General features: G+C 45.7%; 1 protein-coding gene across 8 annotated transcripts in view; it reads left to right on the top strand.

Annotated features, from left to right (window-relative positions):
• Positions 1-17,989, top strand: part of SFXN5 (sideroflexin 5) — a 116,676-nt gene that overhangs the window by 6,070 nt on the left and 92,617 nt on the right. For 4 of the 8 annotated variants that reach the window (XM_045054398.1, XM_019827405.3, XM_045054401.1 and 1 more), the window contains exon 2: positions 6,937-7,005. The exons of 2 other annotated variants lie outside the window; for them this stretch is intronic. In XM_045054398.1, the coding sequence (XP_044910333.1) occupies positions 6,937-7,005 (69 nt within the window). Of the gene's footprint in view, positions 1-3,176; positions 3,288-6,936; positions 7,006-8,407; positions 8,481-17,989 lie in introns of all 8 variants that reach the window. 2 more of the 8 variants (XM_045054400.1, XM_019827406.3) reach the window with 2 other exon arrangements.

The raw sequence follows: 17,989 nt of genomic DNA, 5'->3' as shown, positions 1-17,989 counted from the left end.
TTTCTTTTCTTCGGGCCCAGACACCATTTTGGCAAGTCAGGTCCTAGGACAGGGAGCTAACATATGTGCTTCTTCCCATTTGCGTTTCAGTCTATCCAGATCCAGAAATAAGTTGTGTTTTGTTTTTAAAGTTCCTTTTACTCTTCCTTTGCCTGAGTCATTTACCTAGCTGACTGGGGGTGTGAGTGTGCTGTGTTTGTGCATGGGAAATCCAGAAATCCACTGAGGCAGCAGAGCAGATGGGTTGCACGAGGCTCCCTCGGGGGAGGAGGAGCTGGCTGGACAGGAAAGTGCACTCTTCACTTCTAGGAAGAAAGCTGTGTGTGGGCTGAGAGTTGGAAGGCAGTAGGGAGATTTCTTATGGAGTTTGCCTGAACTCAAGTTCCAGGATGAAAATGCCTTGCAGGTAGTTATGTTTTAATTGCTTACATCCTATAGGCTGGAGAGTGACTGTTTCCGAGGCTGGTCCTGGAGCTGGTTTGTGCTGTGGACAAGGTCAACACCTTCTAATCCAGTGGCTCTCAATCCCTGCTGCACATTTGAACCACCTGGGCAGGGTTTTAAATGGACACCAATGCCTGGAGCCCACCCCAGCCAATAGAATTTGAATCCCTGAGTGGAAGACCTTGTTTGGGGATACCCAGGTCGTGCAGCCTGGCTGAGGACTACTGAGCTGGCCCAGCCTTTTTGCCTTTGGGCTATAGGTTCAGTGCGTATTTTATTCCTGATCTGGAAGAGCCCTGACTTAGAGGTCTGGGTATAGAAGGACAGTCAGTTTCTTTCAGGCCTTGGCCCTCAGCTGCTGCTCCCTAGCCGCCTCTCCCCAGGGGGTGTAGAGGTGAGACTGACTGTGCTGCAGGTCCTGCTGAGAATGAGATGACTCACCTCTCTTGGGAAGGGAAAGAGAAGGAATCACTGGGCTGACTCATTCTTCCGGTAAAGAAAAAGGAATTGAAAAGCATCCACGATTGATTGGGTAAAGATGGGAGCTGAATTTTGGAGGGGAGAGGAAGCCCATACATTTAAAACTTTTGAGAAAATAAAAATTAACTCAGAGAAAGTAAAACCCTTTGTTGCCATTTTTCAGTCTGGGGAGGACAGACATATAAGCCCCCTCTCTACAAAGAATCAGTGTTTCTCACAAGGCTATAAAGTTTCCCAATGACTTACTTCTTTGAACACTACTCTTCCATACTCGCTGAGAAATCGCATTCTCCAAGATCATAGATGGCCAGAAACTTTGCTGTTTAAAATAATGTCAGTAGGAATGAAACATCCACCTCTTAATAGGTGGGTCGAAGTCACTTTGACTTAGAGAACTAACCCAAGTGCAATAGTTTCTGGACATAACATTCCATATTTATCTTGATTTTATAGTTTCTAAGGAAACAAGATCCAGCGCCCATTTCTCAGTATAGACCTAGATGGACCCTTTACCTCATAGCTGTGCTTTGCTTTGAGCCTATTAAAGCACCACGTCATTTAAATTTTACTCTACCTTTCTCCAGAATTCTGTACTAACCCCATTTTCCCCTTTGTTTGGTGACATGCCCCGTGGTTCCTCCGCTGTGTGGCCTCTCCCTCGTTGCAGTGAGTCAGTAGATGTGACTTTGTCAGACTATGTGTTTGTCCCTGGGGGTCTTAGGCTGATTGGATTAGTACATTGTCATCTGTGCTTGCGATTTATAACTCAGAACTCCTTTCCTGAATCTCAGGCCTATCTTTCCAGTGTTTATTGAAATTACATCTGGAAGGCCCTTTAAGTATTTCAAACTCACATGACCAATACAGAACTTTTATCTTCCCCTCCACTAAGTCAGTATGCTTCTTGTTTTCCTTGTCCTGGTTAATAAGCATTCGTATCTAACTAGAAATCAAGGCATTGTCCATATTCTGTTCTTCTTCATTCCCCCAGTCAGTCAGCCAGCCCGTTGTTCTACCCCAGGACCCAGCGCAGTGCTGGGCACATAGTAAGTCCTGAGTAGCTATTTGGTGAATGAATGAATAAAACCACAAGTCTGGTAGTTGCTTTTCTTTTAATTTTTAAAAATTTCTACTAGATGATACATTTGCTTAGGTCTTGGGATGGATCTATATCTCTGTTTGCCTTGTACTTCTCAGCTTGGTTATTTGCACATAGTAGGTATTTAATGTATATAGATTGGATAAATACAATAATATAGCTAGTTCCCCAGGTAACTAAAGTGATTATTTTTTCAAATTTAATTTTATTTATTTTGAGAGAGAGAGAGAACAAGAGAGCGCACACAGGGGAAGGGGGGAGCAGAGAGATAGCAAGAGAGAGAATCCCACGCAGTCTCTATATTGCCAGCCCAGTTTGGGGCTTGATCTCACAATCATGAGATCAGACCTGAACTGAAATCAAGAGTGGGATGCTCAACTGCCTGAGCCACCCAGGTGCCCCTACAGTGATTATTTAAAAAAAAATTATCAGAACATTCCGGTCAAAACCTATCTGTTCTTGGCCTTGCCCTCTTTTTTCTGAAATGTCTTTTATCACACTTCAGTCCCTCCTTTGGCTGACAGTGGTGCAGTTTCTGACTCTGGCCTTCATGCGTCAGAACCCTTGCTGATACCCTTCTCTGCTTGGTAAACTCGGCTGTCCACCCATTCTTGAGCCTCTGGGAAGCCTCCTTGACTCATGAAGGAGAAATCATCTGTGTCCCCACTGTACTTATAATGCTTCATTTAAGCTCTGGTCACAGTATTTTGTATTTATTTGTTTACTTGTGTTTCTTGATGGACTCGGCTTCTTGAATGCTTATCCAAGGAGCGTTCCCTGAGCCCAGCTCAGAAGAGGGTGTAGATATCTGTGGAGCAAAATGTTTTTCCTGGGACTTTCTCTTAGTGGCTGGGTGGAGAGTGACACAGGGGACCAGGAGGGCTAGGACAAGGTGAAGACAGTGCCAGACCTCAGGGCAGTCAGAAGCTGGACGTCTTCACCCACCATCTTCAAGAGGTTGCTTTACTCAGGCCCATCTTCCAGGCTCTCACCTCTGCCCCTGCTGCTCCTCTTCCTTCCTTGAGCCACCATCTGCCATACGTTTGTCCCTTTCAAGTCCTCTCCCTTCAGAGCCCTGCCTGGGCTCCATTCTCTCCAGGCAACCTCCAGGCCATAGACTGCTCACCTGCCCACTCATTCATTCTTGTGACAGGTGTGTTGCTGGAGCCCCTTCTAGGTATGAATCACGAGACCCGGAGCCAAGGAGGATGAGGAGACGGAAAGAACAGCCAACAGCCCACCTCCTTCAGGAGCTTATAATCAAGTAATATATTAGATAGTATTTTAAATTAAATATATTTTTTTATTTTATTATTTTTTAATTTTTTAAGGTTATTTATTTATTTTGAGAGAGACAGAGACAGCATGAACGGGGGAGAGGCAGAGAGAGAGGGAGAGAGAATCTCAAGCAGGCTCTGCACTGCCAGCATGCGCCCAGTACAGGGCTCGAACTCATGAAACCGTGAGATCACGGCCTGAGCCGAAACCGAGAGTCAGACGCTTAACCGACTGAATTAAATATATATTTTAAAAATAGAATATTACTTTTATGTATTATATATAATGCTGATTTTTTTTTCATTTTAAAAAGAAATAAAAACCATCCATATTCCTGTTACTCAGAGACAATCTCTGTTAACGTCTTAATGTATTTTCATCTAACTTAAAATAATTCTCTACTTTTTATTTTGAAGTAGTTTGTATTACAGAAAAGTCGCAATAAGAATAAAGAACTTTCAGGGGCGCCTTGGTGGCTCAGTCGGTTGAGCTTCTGACTTCGGCTCAGGTCATGATCTCATGGTTCGTGGGTTCAAGCCCTGCATCGGGGTCTGTGCTGATAGCTCGGAGCCTGGAGGCTGCTTTTGATTCTGCGTGTGTCCCTCTCTCTGCCCCTCTGCCGCACATGCTCTGTCTCTCTCTCTCTCAAAAATAAATAAACATTAAAAACATTAAAAAAAAAAAGAATAAAGAACTTTCCTATACTCTTTGCCTAGATCCACCAGTTTTTAACATTTTGCCACACTTCCTTTTTTATTCTTTTTATCTGCGGATGATCATAAAGTCTGGAAACATAGCAAATATGCATGATATCACCAAAGACATTTTCAGTCTGTAAAGAAAATAAAAGTATCTACATTTCCAGATTGTATTGCCACCTTCTCTACTTACACATGCTATTGTTTCTCAGCCGTTTGAGAGTAGCTTATATTCATTTGTCTCCCTACTACTTAGTGTAACATAAGAATGAGGACATTCTCTTACATTTCTGTCTTAGTTCATTCAGTCTGCTGTAACAAAAATACCATAGACTGGGTGGCTTGTAAACAACAGAAATTAATTTCTCACAGTTCTGGAGGCTAGAAGTCTAAGCTCAAGGCACTGGCAGATTCGTCGTCTGGTGACAGCTTGAGCCCTGGTTCATAGACAGCCATCGTCTGTGTTCTTGCATGGCAGAAGGGGCGAGGGGGCCCTCTGAGGTCTCTTCTATAAGAGCACTAGTGTCATTCGTGTCAAAAGGCCCCACCTCAAAATTCCATCACATTAGGTGTTAGGTTAAGATAGGAATTAGGGGAGGGACACAAACATCCAGTGTCTAGCAATAACCTCAAGTGTAGTTATTACATTTACAAATTTAAGATGGATATAATGCCTTTATTAACCTATGATCCCTGTGCCAATTTTGTCAGTTCTCTCAGTAACGTCCTTGAGGACATTTTTCTGTGATTCAGTCCAGAATCACATACTACATTTAGGTGTCTTGTCTCTTCAGTGTCCTTTCACGTGGACCAGGTCCTCAGTCTTTCTTTGTCTTTATGACATGGACATATTTGATGAACAAGCCTGGTTATTTTATGGCATGCTGCTCAGTTTGGGTTTGTCTGATGTCTCCTTATGATTAGATTCAATCCCTCCAGAATACTATTTGAGTGACACTGTGAACTTCTCAGGGTGTCACATCTAGAGGCACACAATGTCCATCTGCCCCTCATTGGTCCCTTTAACACGTCCCCATCATTTTGTGGGCTGGCACTTCATTACTTTCTGACACAACGAGATGTACCAGGTTCATCTTGTGCCTTCCCTTCCCCAGCCCTGGAATCAGCCACTTCTCTAAGGAACCCTGGTTCGTTTTAGTAGATCAGGGTCTGGATGTCATTCTGTCTCTTTGTTATCCACTTACTGTCCATCTAGCTCTATTTATCTCCTTGGCTTTTTTCTTTTTAAAGTTTATTTATTTACTTAGAAAAAGCACGTGAGCGGGAGAGGGGCAGAGAGCGAGGAAGAGAGAGAGAGAGAGAGAGAGAGAGAATCCCAAACAAGCTCCATGCTGTCAACGCAGAGCCCGCCGGAGGGCTCAATTGCACGAACCGTGAGATCATGACCTGAGCAGAAATCAACAGTCAGATGCTTATCCAATTGAGCCATTGAGATGCCCCGTATCTCCTTATTTTTTTGAGTTGGAATTATCCTGTTTGTATGCATTCCACAAAATCAGAAGCCTATTTTCATGTCGTAAATGTCCAAGAACATTTCAAATGGCTGTAGGGTGTTCAATCATGCGATAGGACTGTTATTTGCTCACCATCCACCTTTGCAAATACTGCAGCGGTGAGCACCCTCAGCATTCACATCTTACCGCACCTCTGAACGTCTCTGTTTCCTGAGACTAGATACTTAGAGGGGAAATTTTGCCAGGACAACAGTGTGAGCATTATGTACAAGTGGGGAAAATGGTTGAGACCATTTGAGTTATAAGAGGTCCGAGAAGCAACCGTTTTAGTTAGGAACAGTGCCGAAGCTTGACCTGCTCTGTGAACGGCAGCGCCTCAGTGGGGGTGGATGTAGGAGGTGGAGAGGGTCCTCCATGCAGGGGGCGTCACAGCGAGCAGAGAGATAGAGGCAGCATGGGGCCTGGTGTGCGCAGGGGACTTTCAGGGGACTGTTGCAGGACTTTATTAGGAAGGGTAAGGAGCAGGAGGTGGCTATAGGATCTGGTGTCCTAATGAGCAAGGGGAGGGAGGGAGGGAGTGTGGAGGTATCTGCTTCCTTCACCATGCAGAGGACGGTGCTGGGGGAGCAGTGGGTCTCCGGTGCAGATTTGGGGTAGAGCCTGGAGTGTAGTGAGGCACCAACCCCCGGTATTTGTGGCTTCCCCTTTGTCCTCCAGCTTGGCATCTTCTCACCTCCCATTGAGCTTGGCTTTTTCCCTAAGGCAGAGGGCCCAGGAGCAGTGGTGCCTGTTGCCTGGTTTCCTTTCATTGTGCGCTAATGCCTGTGGCCTGCTTTGCACAAAGCCCTGCTTTTCTGGGGCCCCTGCTCTGGGGTGAGGCCAGGGCAGGCAGGCCCTGTCCTGAGCCTCACAGCAGCTCCAGGGCTATGGGTATAGGAGGGCGTGAGGGGAGTGAGCTGGGCACTGTCATGCCTGAGCTTTGCCCGTGGAGAGATTTCCTCAGGGACAGAACCTGAGCTGGACCTTGGAGAGGGACCCTCCTTCACTGGAGACGTCCAAAGCAAGGCAGGGAGGCTGTGGTGGACAGGGAAGGCCAGGAGAGGGCTCGGCCCAGGTCTCACCTTTAGCCTGTGTGCTCATGGGTGCTTGGGAGCAGTGGGAAGCTGGAAGTGGATCTCAGGGAATTCGGGGAAGTGAGAGGAAAATGCGAGGCATTTTTGAAGAGCAGCTGAGACAGTCATTGAGTGTCTTAATGGTCCTTATGGGTTGACTTTAGAAAGACTTCAGACCTGGGAGGCCCTCAGGTCACTGAGAAGCAAGGTCTCATTGGCACTCATCACATGGGGAGTCCTGGGGACTGTGGGACCCCAATAATAAGTGTAGGCTGTGGGGTGTGGTCCATGGGGTTTAGAGGATGATCTCCAGCGGCTGACCTGCTCTCCTCTCCCACCTCCTTCCCCAGACATCCTTCTATGGCCGCTTCAGGCACTTCTTGGATATCATTGATCCTCGCACACTCTTTGTCACTGAGGTAAGTCCTGGATGTCACTCTCAGTAGAGGCCCCTGGCCCCTTTAGAAGATCCATGGGTCACTTGTGTGTATGCTTTATACACATTGTCTCATTCCGTTTGCATCTTACGACATCCCTTCAAGGTAGATATATCGCATCATTATTATTTCCAACTCTGATAAAGTTATTACCCAGCACATAAATGACATGCTCATTAGAAAAGTTCACATGGCACAGGTGTGTTTAAATGAGAAAGTATCCTTTATGTACTCTCCCTACCCAGCCCCCTCCTGTCGTAGGTAATGTCAGGTTTGTTAAGGTATAGTTTACCTTTTGCATGTGTACCATTCTGCGTTTCAACAAACAGGTTCAGTCATGTATCTACCACCACCATGAAGCTGTAGGACGCTCCCAATCACCCTAAAATGTTCGCTCATGCCCGTTTGTAAAGTTGATCTCCCTCGTTCCTGCCAGCCTCTGGCAACCACTCGTCTGTTTTCTGTCTGCATTGTTTTCTTGTTTAAAATGCCATATAAATGGAATACTACAGCACGTAGCCTTGTGTGTCTGGCTTCTTTTCCAAAGCGTAATGTTTTCGAGATTCATCCACGTTGCCGTGTGTGTATCAGTGGTTCATGACTTCTTTTTTTTTTTTTTTTAATTTTTTTTTTCAACGTTTATTTATTTTTGGGACAGAGAGAGACAGAGCATGAACGGGGGAGGGGCAGAGAGAGAGGGAGACACAGAATCGGAAACAGGCTCCAGGCTCTGAGCCATCAGCCCAGAGCCTGACGCGGGACTCAAACTCATGGACCGCGAGATCGTGACCTGGCTGAAGTCGGACGCTTAACCGACTGCGCCACCCAGGCGCCCCACTGGTTCATGACTTCTTATTGCTGAGTAGTATTCCACTGAGAGGATGTTCCAGAATGTGTGTATCCATCCACTTGTTGATGAACACCTGGGCTGTTTCCAGCTTGGAGCTATTGTAGATAATATACTATGAGCATTCTTTGTGTGGACGTATGTTTTCATTTCTCTTGAATAAGTAACTAGGAATGGAGCGCTAGTTCATATGGTAAGTGTGGTAAGTGTATGTTTCTCTTCATAGGAAGCTGCCAAACCATTGTTGAGAGTGGCTCTACATTTAACATCCCATCTGCAATGTCCCAGTAGTTCCACATCCTCACCAACATGTGGTATCATCACATTTAAATTTATCGCCAAGTCTATTTTAGCCATCATATGTCTTAATAGCCTTTGTATGTGTGTAGCAATGCATGCACATATAAAAAAGCAAATATTTGTTAAGCCCTTAACTGTGAGCAGGGCAGTGTGTTAAGCAGTTTACATGCGTTAGCTCATCAGATTAACGCAAAGCGTCCCTACGAGGTAGATGTTATTCTAAGTTCCATTTTACAGATGAGGAAACAGACAGAAGTTAAATCTCATGCACATGGTGCTGGCCAGTGGTGGAGCCAGTGTATGAACCCAGGTAAGCTTGTCTCCGGAACCCTTATTCTTAGCCAGTTTGTATCCCGTTCAGGTAATAATCCCAAGATTACTCAGCTGGCAGAAGGCTTGAGCTCCCGCACCGGGACCCTACCTATCCCGAGGAAGGTCTTGAGCCTTGAGTTGTGCACTTCTCTGCACGTCTTCTCTGTGTTGAGCATTGGATTGCTTCTGCCCTGGACTTGATCCCTCTGGGAGGTAAAAGCCATGATGAAAAGAAGCACAAGGCCTTCTGGGCACCTGGGCTTAGAACCATCTCCAGTGGGGGATGCGGTCCAGTATCACTAAATGTGAGAATTACCCTGTTGTGTGCTTTCCAACAACATGTCAGTGAAAACAAAGGGCTCCAGTATTTTACTGGCTGACTTTACCTGCCCCTCTGGGTCTACCGCCTCGAAAGCACAGGGCTGCTATACTCTGGGCTCTGTCTGGATTCTCCTGAGGAGTAATCAATATGACTACACAAAAATTTGGGAAATCACCAAGCTAGAGAAACTATTTACCTAGCCTAGGTGATGTGACTTTCTAGAAAGCTCCAGAATAGCACAAAACCGGATATAATTGTAACATGAATCCCAACGAAAATGCCACCTGCTTGACAGAGAAGGCTGCAGAGGCCAGTGCTTAACTCAAAGGGTAGGAGTACTAATGATGGGTTTGAGACACATTGAGAAATGGTGGAGGACGACAGAAGGTCAGGAGGTACTTCGTGCTCCCCAGATTACCATGAGGAGGCGGGGGCTTTGGGGATAGATGGGCAGCTACAGGGCAGTATGCCAGCTGTGCCAGGGGACCCACACCCTCCTTCCTCTCCAGTCCACCCTCTTCTCGTTCCCAGACCATTTCATTTCCCACTCTCCTCCTGGTGCCACATCTTTCTTGCATTTTGAAAGGCCCCAATATTCCCATATATCACTAAACCATTTTTGACCTGTTTCCCCTGTCAGCAATTCACTTGTCAAAGCTACCTATTTCATGACTGGAAAATAACCAGTACAACAGTAATTTTGGAATAGTTTTCAAAATTCACCTGTCCTCCTCCCTTCATCAAAGATTCTGAGAGGCTTCCCAGAAAGACCCACACCTCCCTCCCTGCTACATCCCAGTTGGGGACGGTTTTCCAACACTACATGCTGGCCTTTTGGAAAGTTTTTGCCCACAGAAGATCATCTTCTAAGCCCTAAAAAGTCTGGAAGGGCCATGAGTGGGGTATCCAGGCCTTCACTGGCTCTAGTCCATGCAGGTTGCTTAGCAAGGCCATCTGCATGGAAGCAATGAGAAATTAGAAGCTGAGAGGAGAGTCTCTTACCTGATGCTCTCCCCCAGGAACTGTGGCACTACCAGAAGGGCCACTCTCCCCTCTGCCGAGCTCAGTCCACAGACCATGGTTCATGCCTACAGAGCACTGTTTCTCTCCCAGGGCTTTTTGCTGGTGTTCTGGGAGGGATTGTGGGGTGGTCCCAGCTGGAAGAGACCTAGACAGGTCTCTTTGCCTGTGAGAGTAATAGGTTTGTGGAGACATGAGGAGGTAGTTCTGGAAGCTGGAGGTTCTTGAGGTAGAAAGATCCTGGGCAGCGTGAGCCGTCCGGTGACTTGGTTCTGAGAGGCATTCGCCGAGTCGATGGATAGACTCCTCTTGAGAGAGTTTTGCAGCGATCTGTTTGACATTTATAACTGACCAACCTTTAAAAAGATCCCAATCCTTATATGTGTGATGAGGCAGAGGACATTTTATTCACCGTAGGAAGAAGGCTGTCTTTGTCATAAGAATGTCTTGAGCAAGGCTTCAGAGGAGGAAGACGTTTGTCTGCTTGACGCAGGGGGAAGAGTTGTCCTTTTTGATCGTGCCAAGAGAGGGGAGAGAGAAGGAAGAAGAGGGAGAAACAGTGGAAAGGAGAGCAAGCATCCGGGATGAGCTGAGAGGCCAGTGGCTGGGGCCCTCTTGAGACTGCTCATGCCTCCTGGGTTGTGAAATTTGTTGACATGGTGTACTTTTGTCCCCTCTGCCTGTTCCTGGAAAGTCGTCAGTAAAGGCTGCCTGGTTATTGAAATCTCTGCAGGAGTAGATTATTTGGGAAGATCTTGAGGGGCTAGGAGTCTCTTGTCAGGGTGCAGTGGTTCCAGGATCAGACCTGAGGAAGCAAACCACCAGGAGTTGGCAGAAGCCCCACTGTTGGCTTTCCACCTAGGTCATGGAATTAGATTTAGACCTCTAAAGGCAAGGTTGTACCAGCTGACATCAGACTTATTTTATTTATTTATTTTTAAGTTTATTTATTTTAAGAGAGACACAGAGAGAGAGTGCAGGCAGAGCTGAGGGGGCGGATAGTGGGGGACAGAGGATCCAAAGTAAGTTCTGTGCTGACAGCAGAGAGCTGGATGCAGGGCTCGAGCCCACGAACCGTGAGATTATGACCTAAGCTGAAATCAGACTGACTGAGCCACCCAGGCGCCCCTGAAGTTACTTTTAATTTTGGACTGAAGATGAAAGGAATTTGCTATTATGAATTAAATAATTACTTAAGGGAATGAATGGTTGACAGATTATCATCCTGAAGGACAGAGAAAACTAACTGCAATAGTGTTAATAACACAGACTCAGGACTAGTTTTTGTGTAGTAATCTGAAACCGGGGTATATTGTGGGGTAGAATAGATAAGTAATTATATTGATGCTGGGAACCAGGGTTCTCACTGTGGAAGTAGGAGGATACAAATCTGGAGCAGGGGAAAGGACAAAGAACTACGTGATGTTGCACTGAATTGGAGGTATGGATATGAACTCATGACCCCCCTCCCCCACCACACACACACACACATTTGTGTTTATATTTTCCAGTTTCCTGGCTCTTTTCACTGAAAGGGCCTAGAAGCAATGACACCTGGTAACAGTGGACACATTTAGCACTCAGATCTTGGTTTCTAAATAACCAGTACCCACTAATAGAAATCAGGAATTCTTGGAGAGGTGGCGAAATCCACATTTGGGGCAAGAGGAGCTGCTACAGAATGTGGGAGGGTGCTCAAAGAATGGAGACACAGGACCTGGCTTGAAAGGAAACCCACCAGTCACATTTGGGAGAATTTGAACGTTAAGAAGAATACAATGGGTTATTCACCCTTCAGTTATCCATCCTTCAGTTATAACACACTGAAGAATGATAATAATGGCAATAATAATAAATGCAGGAGTCAATAATAACAACAAGAAGGAGGAGGAGAAACCCATCAGTCCACAGTCCACTAGAAGTGTGGGAGGGGGAAGCTCATCTTCACAGAAGAATGCCAGCTGATAAATGTAGTAGGAAATAGTCATTGTGTAACCCTCAATGAAATAACTGCCTCTGACCAGGATCATTAATGGATGCTGCTCGCATAGAGTAATGAGTTGTAGGCAAACAGGATATCCGGATGTTTTCAAGTAAGTGTCACCCTGAAGATAGTTAGCAAAGAGGAAAAGTTACCTTTACTGTGAAGAGCTTAGAGGACATTGCTCTAACCAGGTGGCCAAACTTAGCATCATTAGCCATGAAAAACTGACATTGTATGCTTTCTGATGTGATATGATTCTGGTAGTAATCCCTAAATACTGGAATATATGAAAGCCTAAAGAAGAAAATAAAAACAGCCCATAATCCTACCTGCCAGAAATAATCACCATTGACATTTTGGTATATGCATATGTGCAAAATTAGGATGATTTATGTAATATGTGTATATATATCTATCTCTTTATATAGAATATATATAGAGAGAATCATATATGATATATATGTTTACATAACATATATGTATACATAATATATACTGTTTTTTCCATGCAGCATATCATGAACATTCTTCCTTGTCATTAAATGTCATTACAAAATATATTTAATACCACATAGTAATCCATCCTGTGGTTATTCTATAATGCACTTGATAATTTTCTCTATTGTTGACCACTTGGGTGGTTTCAAGTCTTTTGCCATTATAAGTAGTATTGCAGTAGATATCCATGTACATAAATCTCCCCATATTTCTCTTCATTTTCTTTGGATAAATTCCTACAAGTGGAATTTCTGAATGGAAGACTTTTTTTTTAATGTTTTAAAAAAATCTTTATTTATTTTGAGAGAGAGAGAGAGGGAGAGCGCATGAGTGGGGGAGGGGCAGAGAGAGAGAGAGAGAGACAGAGACAGAGACAGAGAGAGAGAGACAGAGAGAAAATCCTAAGCAGGCCCCACACTGCCAGTGCAGAGCAGTGCAGAGCCTGACTTGGGGCTCAATCTCATGAATCGTGAGATCATGACCTGAGCCAAAATTAGGAGTCGGACGCTTAACTGACTGAGCCTCCCACTTTTTAATCATAATATTTCTCTACACTTAAAAAACTTTCAGTGTAATTAACATACAGCATTATATTAGTTTCAGGTGTACAATATAGTAATTCAACAATTCTGTTACTCAGTGCTCATCATAATAAGTATACCCTTAATCTCTTTGAGGATGCCCATTTATTTAAATGCCTTCTAGACAGCATCTGATATTCTAATTTTAAAGTCTCTAATTGAAGTTTTAATAGTAAATATCCAAATGTCGCTTTTTTTATTCAATTTTTTATTGATTATTTATAAAAATGTAAGTGTAAACATAAAGCTCGTTTATCCCTCTTTGGGATTTTTACAGAAACTGAAAGAGTGCCAAAATTTATAACATTATCTTCTACCTAAAACAGCTTTGTAAACACAGTTTTCATCCTGTTTATAAGATCTTTGATAGCTTCCCAGTGACAAGTTACTGTTTTGTTTTGTTTAAATCCAAGTTAGTTAACATGTAGTGTAATAATGATTTCAGGAGTAGAATTTAGTGATTCCTCACTTACATATAACACCCAGTGCTCATCCCAACAGGTGTCCTCCTTAGTGCCCTTCACCGCTTTAGCCCTTCCCATCCAACACCCCCTCCAGCAACCTTCAGTTTGTTCTCTGTATTTAAGAGTCTCTTATGGTTTGCCTCCCTCTCTGGTTTTATATTATTTTTAGTCAGTCAGACAAAGACAAATATCATATGATTTCACTCATATGTGGAATTTAAGAAACAAAACAGATGAACATAAGGGAAGGGAACCAAACATCAGTACCTTTATACACTTTAAGTTCTTGCCTATCTGCATGCATTTTTGGCATACTATTACACTGAACAGTTTTTATTTGCCTTTTTCATTCATTTCCAAGTCTTTATAATTATTTATTTGTATATTTTTAAATGTTTATTTTTGAGGGTGCAAGCAGGGGAAGGGCAGAGAGAGGGGGACGGAGGGTCCAAAGTGGGCTCTGAGATGTCAGTCTGACAGCAGCGAGCCTGATGTGGGCTCAAACACATGAACCGGTGACATCATGACCTGAACTGAAGTCAGATGCTCAACCAACCAAGTCACCCAAGTGTCTCCACAATTTTTTTTTTTTTTAATTTATTTTTTCAACGTTTACTTATTTTTGGGACAGAGAGAGACAGAGCATGAACGGGGGAGGGGCAGAGAGAGAGGGAGACACAGAGTCGGAAACAGGCTCCAGGCTCTGAGCCATCAGCCCAGAGCCTGACGCGGGGCTTGAACTCACGGACCGCGAGATCGTGACCTGGCTGAAGTCGGACGCTTAACCGACTGCGCCACCCAGGCGCCCCTCCACAATTTTTTAAAATCAAGTTTTGAAGTCTAAATAACCGTCCCTGTTAGACCCTTAGATCTAACAGCATAGGCGGTGCTTTTCCAAGAAAAATAGTCTCAAACCTATCACTTTTCACTTCAGCTACATTTATTTTCTAGAATAAATTCCCAAGAGTAGGCTATCTAGGCTGGAGGCCATGATTGTTTCTAAAGCTCTTTGGGGTAGCTGGACGGGTTTCTTTTCTGAAGGGTTATACTTCCTGTCATGCTGCCAGAATTATATGGGTTTACCTCTCAAGGGCCCCTTGAAGGTGATCAGAGGTCAGCCACAGGGAAGGCAGAGCCCCTCCCCATATGTCCCCGGTTTCCCCTTCCCTGGGGCCTCCCTGAGGGTGGCCTGGGGCGGGGGAGCCAAGGACCAATCTCAGCACAGATGTTTAACCCTGGGGGTCCCAGGACCACTGGGAAGGAACAGGAGAGTATAGGAAGGCTGAAGGAAGACAAGAGAAAGGCTTGGGACCCTGTCTACCTATAAATCATTATCTTCTGCAAGTCCCAGCATTTGGGACCACGGTAAGAATGATTCAAGCAGTCTTTTGGGTGAGGGGAGAATGCGTGGCTCTCTGCCCTGGGCAGGTGCAAGACTGACCCAGGTGAGAACAATCAGACACTGAGCAATCAAGGCATGATGCGACATAAGCTGCTGCCCCCACCTCCTCCTGCTTCCCCGCCAGCCATCCCTGCTCCGTTCTCTCATGCACAACCCCCTCTGCCAGTTCATTCTTCCCTGGCCTCTGACGCTGTTTTTTAAATTTAAATTTAAATTTAAATTTAAATTTAAATTTTGTTTGTTTATTTATTTATTTATTTCAGTTCTGCAAACTTTGGGACTTCCAAACTCTCCACTTTGCCTGAAATGCCCATGTTTCAATGCTCCAGTTTCTCTGTGTCGGGCTGGGCATGGCTTTGAGTGAGAGTAAGGGCTACCCTTGCCTGGGGTGCCCTGCCCCAGTAGGCGTCAACTTTGGGGAATGCAGGCATCGCTGTGAACTCACTGGGAGACGACCCTTCTTTCAGTTATTGTTATGAGGACAGGAGGGTCTTCCATGATGATGTCTTTTCTTTTTAATGTTTTCATTTATTTTTGAGAGAGAGAGAGAGCAAGGGAGGGGCAGAGAGAGAGGGTACAGAGGATTTGAAGCAGGCTCTGTGCTGACAGCAGAGAGCCTGTTGTAGGGCTCGAACTCACTAACTGTGAGATCATGACCTGAGCAGATGTCGGACGCTTAACAGACTGAGCCACCCAGGTGACCCTTCCATGCTGATATCTTGTAGAAGTGGCCCAGAACTGGGATTGAGGGATTTGAGGCTCCTAGGTGCCTCCCACCCCTATGTAACCCTGGACATGGAAATACCCTTCCTTTTCTGGCCCCAGTTATTTCAGAGGAGGGAGGTGGCCTAGATGGTTCTATGATAGATATATGCAAAGGGGTATTCTTATCTACATCCTGTGTAAACAGTGCAGTCTCTTGTAATTCTGGGATTTTGTCAAACCAGCATCACCATCGAGGGACTTTGGTCTGTGGCTTTGGAACCTGGATTCCTAACCCTGATCATACCTTTCACCTCTCCCCCCAGCAACCTCAGTCACTCATTTTTGGTTAAATCCCTCTGATGTGTGGCCCGTGTTAAGATGGACAGGGGTGAGTGGGTCTTGTGGATCCGCAAAGTACCTAAAACCAGCTCCCTGGTCCCTGCTGTGTAATCTCTGACAGACAACAAGGACACATGGATGCTTAAGGGGTCAGGGACCTCAGAGAGGTGCAGATCAAATAAATGCACTGACTATTGAGAGGAGTGGAGAACATTTCTGGAAGATTCATGGAGAAGATGGCTCTGAGCCTGGAAGCATAGTTGGGGATGGTCATAGACTGTTGGGGAGCAAGAGTGTCCTGATAAAGCAAACAGTACGGGCAAGGCCAGGAGGTGGGAACATGCAGGCACCACCCAGACAGTGATGGTCCCTTTACCAGATGTGAGGGTGAAATATTTCTGAGTGCTACTCATATCCTGATCAGTTGCTATCACTGCCACCATGTGTTTAATATATTAAATATTCTTATGATAAATATTTATGTCATTTTTTACATCCTCTCTGTTAGCCAAGCAGGGATTACATGCAGTCTACATTTAGTTTGAGGGTGGGCTATGGTGCCCCCCCCCAAAAAAAAAGATTAGGGTTTTTTTCCCCAATTTTTTAAAGTTTTTTTTATTTTGAGAGAAAGAGAGAGAGCATGAGTGGAGGAGGGGCAGAAAACAAGAGAGAGAGAGAGAGAGAGAGAGAGAGAGAGAATCCCACACAGTCTCCATATTGTCAGCAAAACCCAATGTGGGGCCAAACTCATGAACAGCGAAATCATGACCCGAGCCAAAACCAAGAGTCAGATGACCAACCGACTGAGCCATCCAGGTGCCCCATGTTTTTTTTTTCTTTTTTTTAATGTTTATTTATTTTTGAGAGAGAGAGAGAGAGGACAGAGTAGGAGGGGCAGAAAGAGGGGACAGGGGATCCGAAGTGGGATCTTCACTGACAGCAGCGAGCCCGATGTGAGTGGGGCTTGAACTCACAAACTGGAAGATCATGACCTGAGTCGAAGTCGAATGCTCAACCGACTGAGCCACCTAGGCACCCCAAGATTAATTTTGTTTTTGATAACTTATTCCCCAGCTTTCCTTTTTGTGTCCTTTCCTTCCTGGGTCCCTCGGTCCCCATTACTGTAGTATGGTCTCCTGCCCTCTCTGGCCACCACTCCATGCTTGCCCTCCTTCTTCCTTCTCCTTCCGCTTAGGGCCTTGGAGTAGGACCCTTGGAGCCAGGATTCTCCTCTGTTTAAATTCTCTGCCCTGGAGCAGACCTCCCAGGGGCCAGCGTTTCCAGAAGGACCTTCTGGAGACCACACCCCCATCAAATACAAGGAGACAACCTCAAGGTGACACCTTCTGGCAGGTTAGCAAGAGGCAGGAAGCCAATGAGGGAGGTTGGGTAGCAACCTGGCCGTCCCTCCCCCTGGCCCAGGGCTCTAGAGAAGGGCCTGCAGCCTTACATCTGCCACTCGATGCCTTTGCATTCAGGGCCCGGCTGCCTGTTTGTTCATAGTTGAAAAGACTTCCCAAAGTTCACCATGCCTCGGACCTTCAGCTTTCCCCTTCCCTCAAGTGCCTAGGGCTCTCCCGTCAAGCCTCATGATGCAAAGGGGTGAGAGGAGGGTTTAAAGCAGGGAGACACTCCTCCCATCCCTCAAGTCTCCCAGATAATGGCCTCCTTCTCTATAGTGAAGAGCCCAGCCCCCAGAACAGGCAGGCCTCAGGGATCTTGTAAGGTCCTCTTTGGCTGTCCTGCAGCAGGGCCTGGAGCCCCAACGCCTCGGCCTCTGACCGAGGGGCCTGTCTGAGGGTTAGTAAGGCCCAGCAACAGAAAAGCATGTTCTAGCTTCCTCCAGTCCTCATTTCTCAGGCTTGTCTTCAGGAACTTGGGATTTAGTTCTCCCTCAACCCATGCCAAGATCAGGGCTCTTTGGAACTTATTCTTGTGGCAGGAGGCCTCCCTTTAATGATGGTGTCAAATGAGATGGAATGTGGCCAGGTTGTTATAGGAACTCAGGAGAATCCCTGGAGTGGGAAAATAATGAGAACACGGGGCCATTCACCATTCAGCGCTGGAAAGTAGAGCATTCATTGTCCCGTGGCAGAGGCTGTGGCGTGGGAGGAAGCCGGCCTGGCCGGGGGTTGGGGGGGGGCGGTGGGGGGGGAGGGGGGTAGGGGGAGAGTGGGGAGAGCTCGCTGCAT

The sequence above is a fragment of the Felis catus genome, chromosome A3 (assembly GCF_018350175.1).
Source record: "Felis catus isolate Fca126 chromosome A3, F.catus_Fca126_mat1.0, whole genome shotgun sequence".
Classification (NCBI taxonomy): domain Eukaryota; kingdom Metazoa; phylum Chordata; class Mammalia; order Carnivora; family Felidae; genus Felis; species Felis catus.
This window is presented reverse-complemented; position numbering and strand designations above follow the sequence as displayed.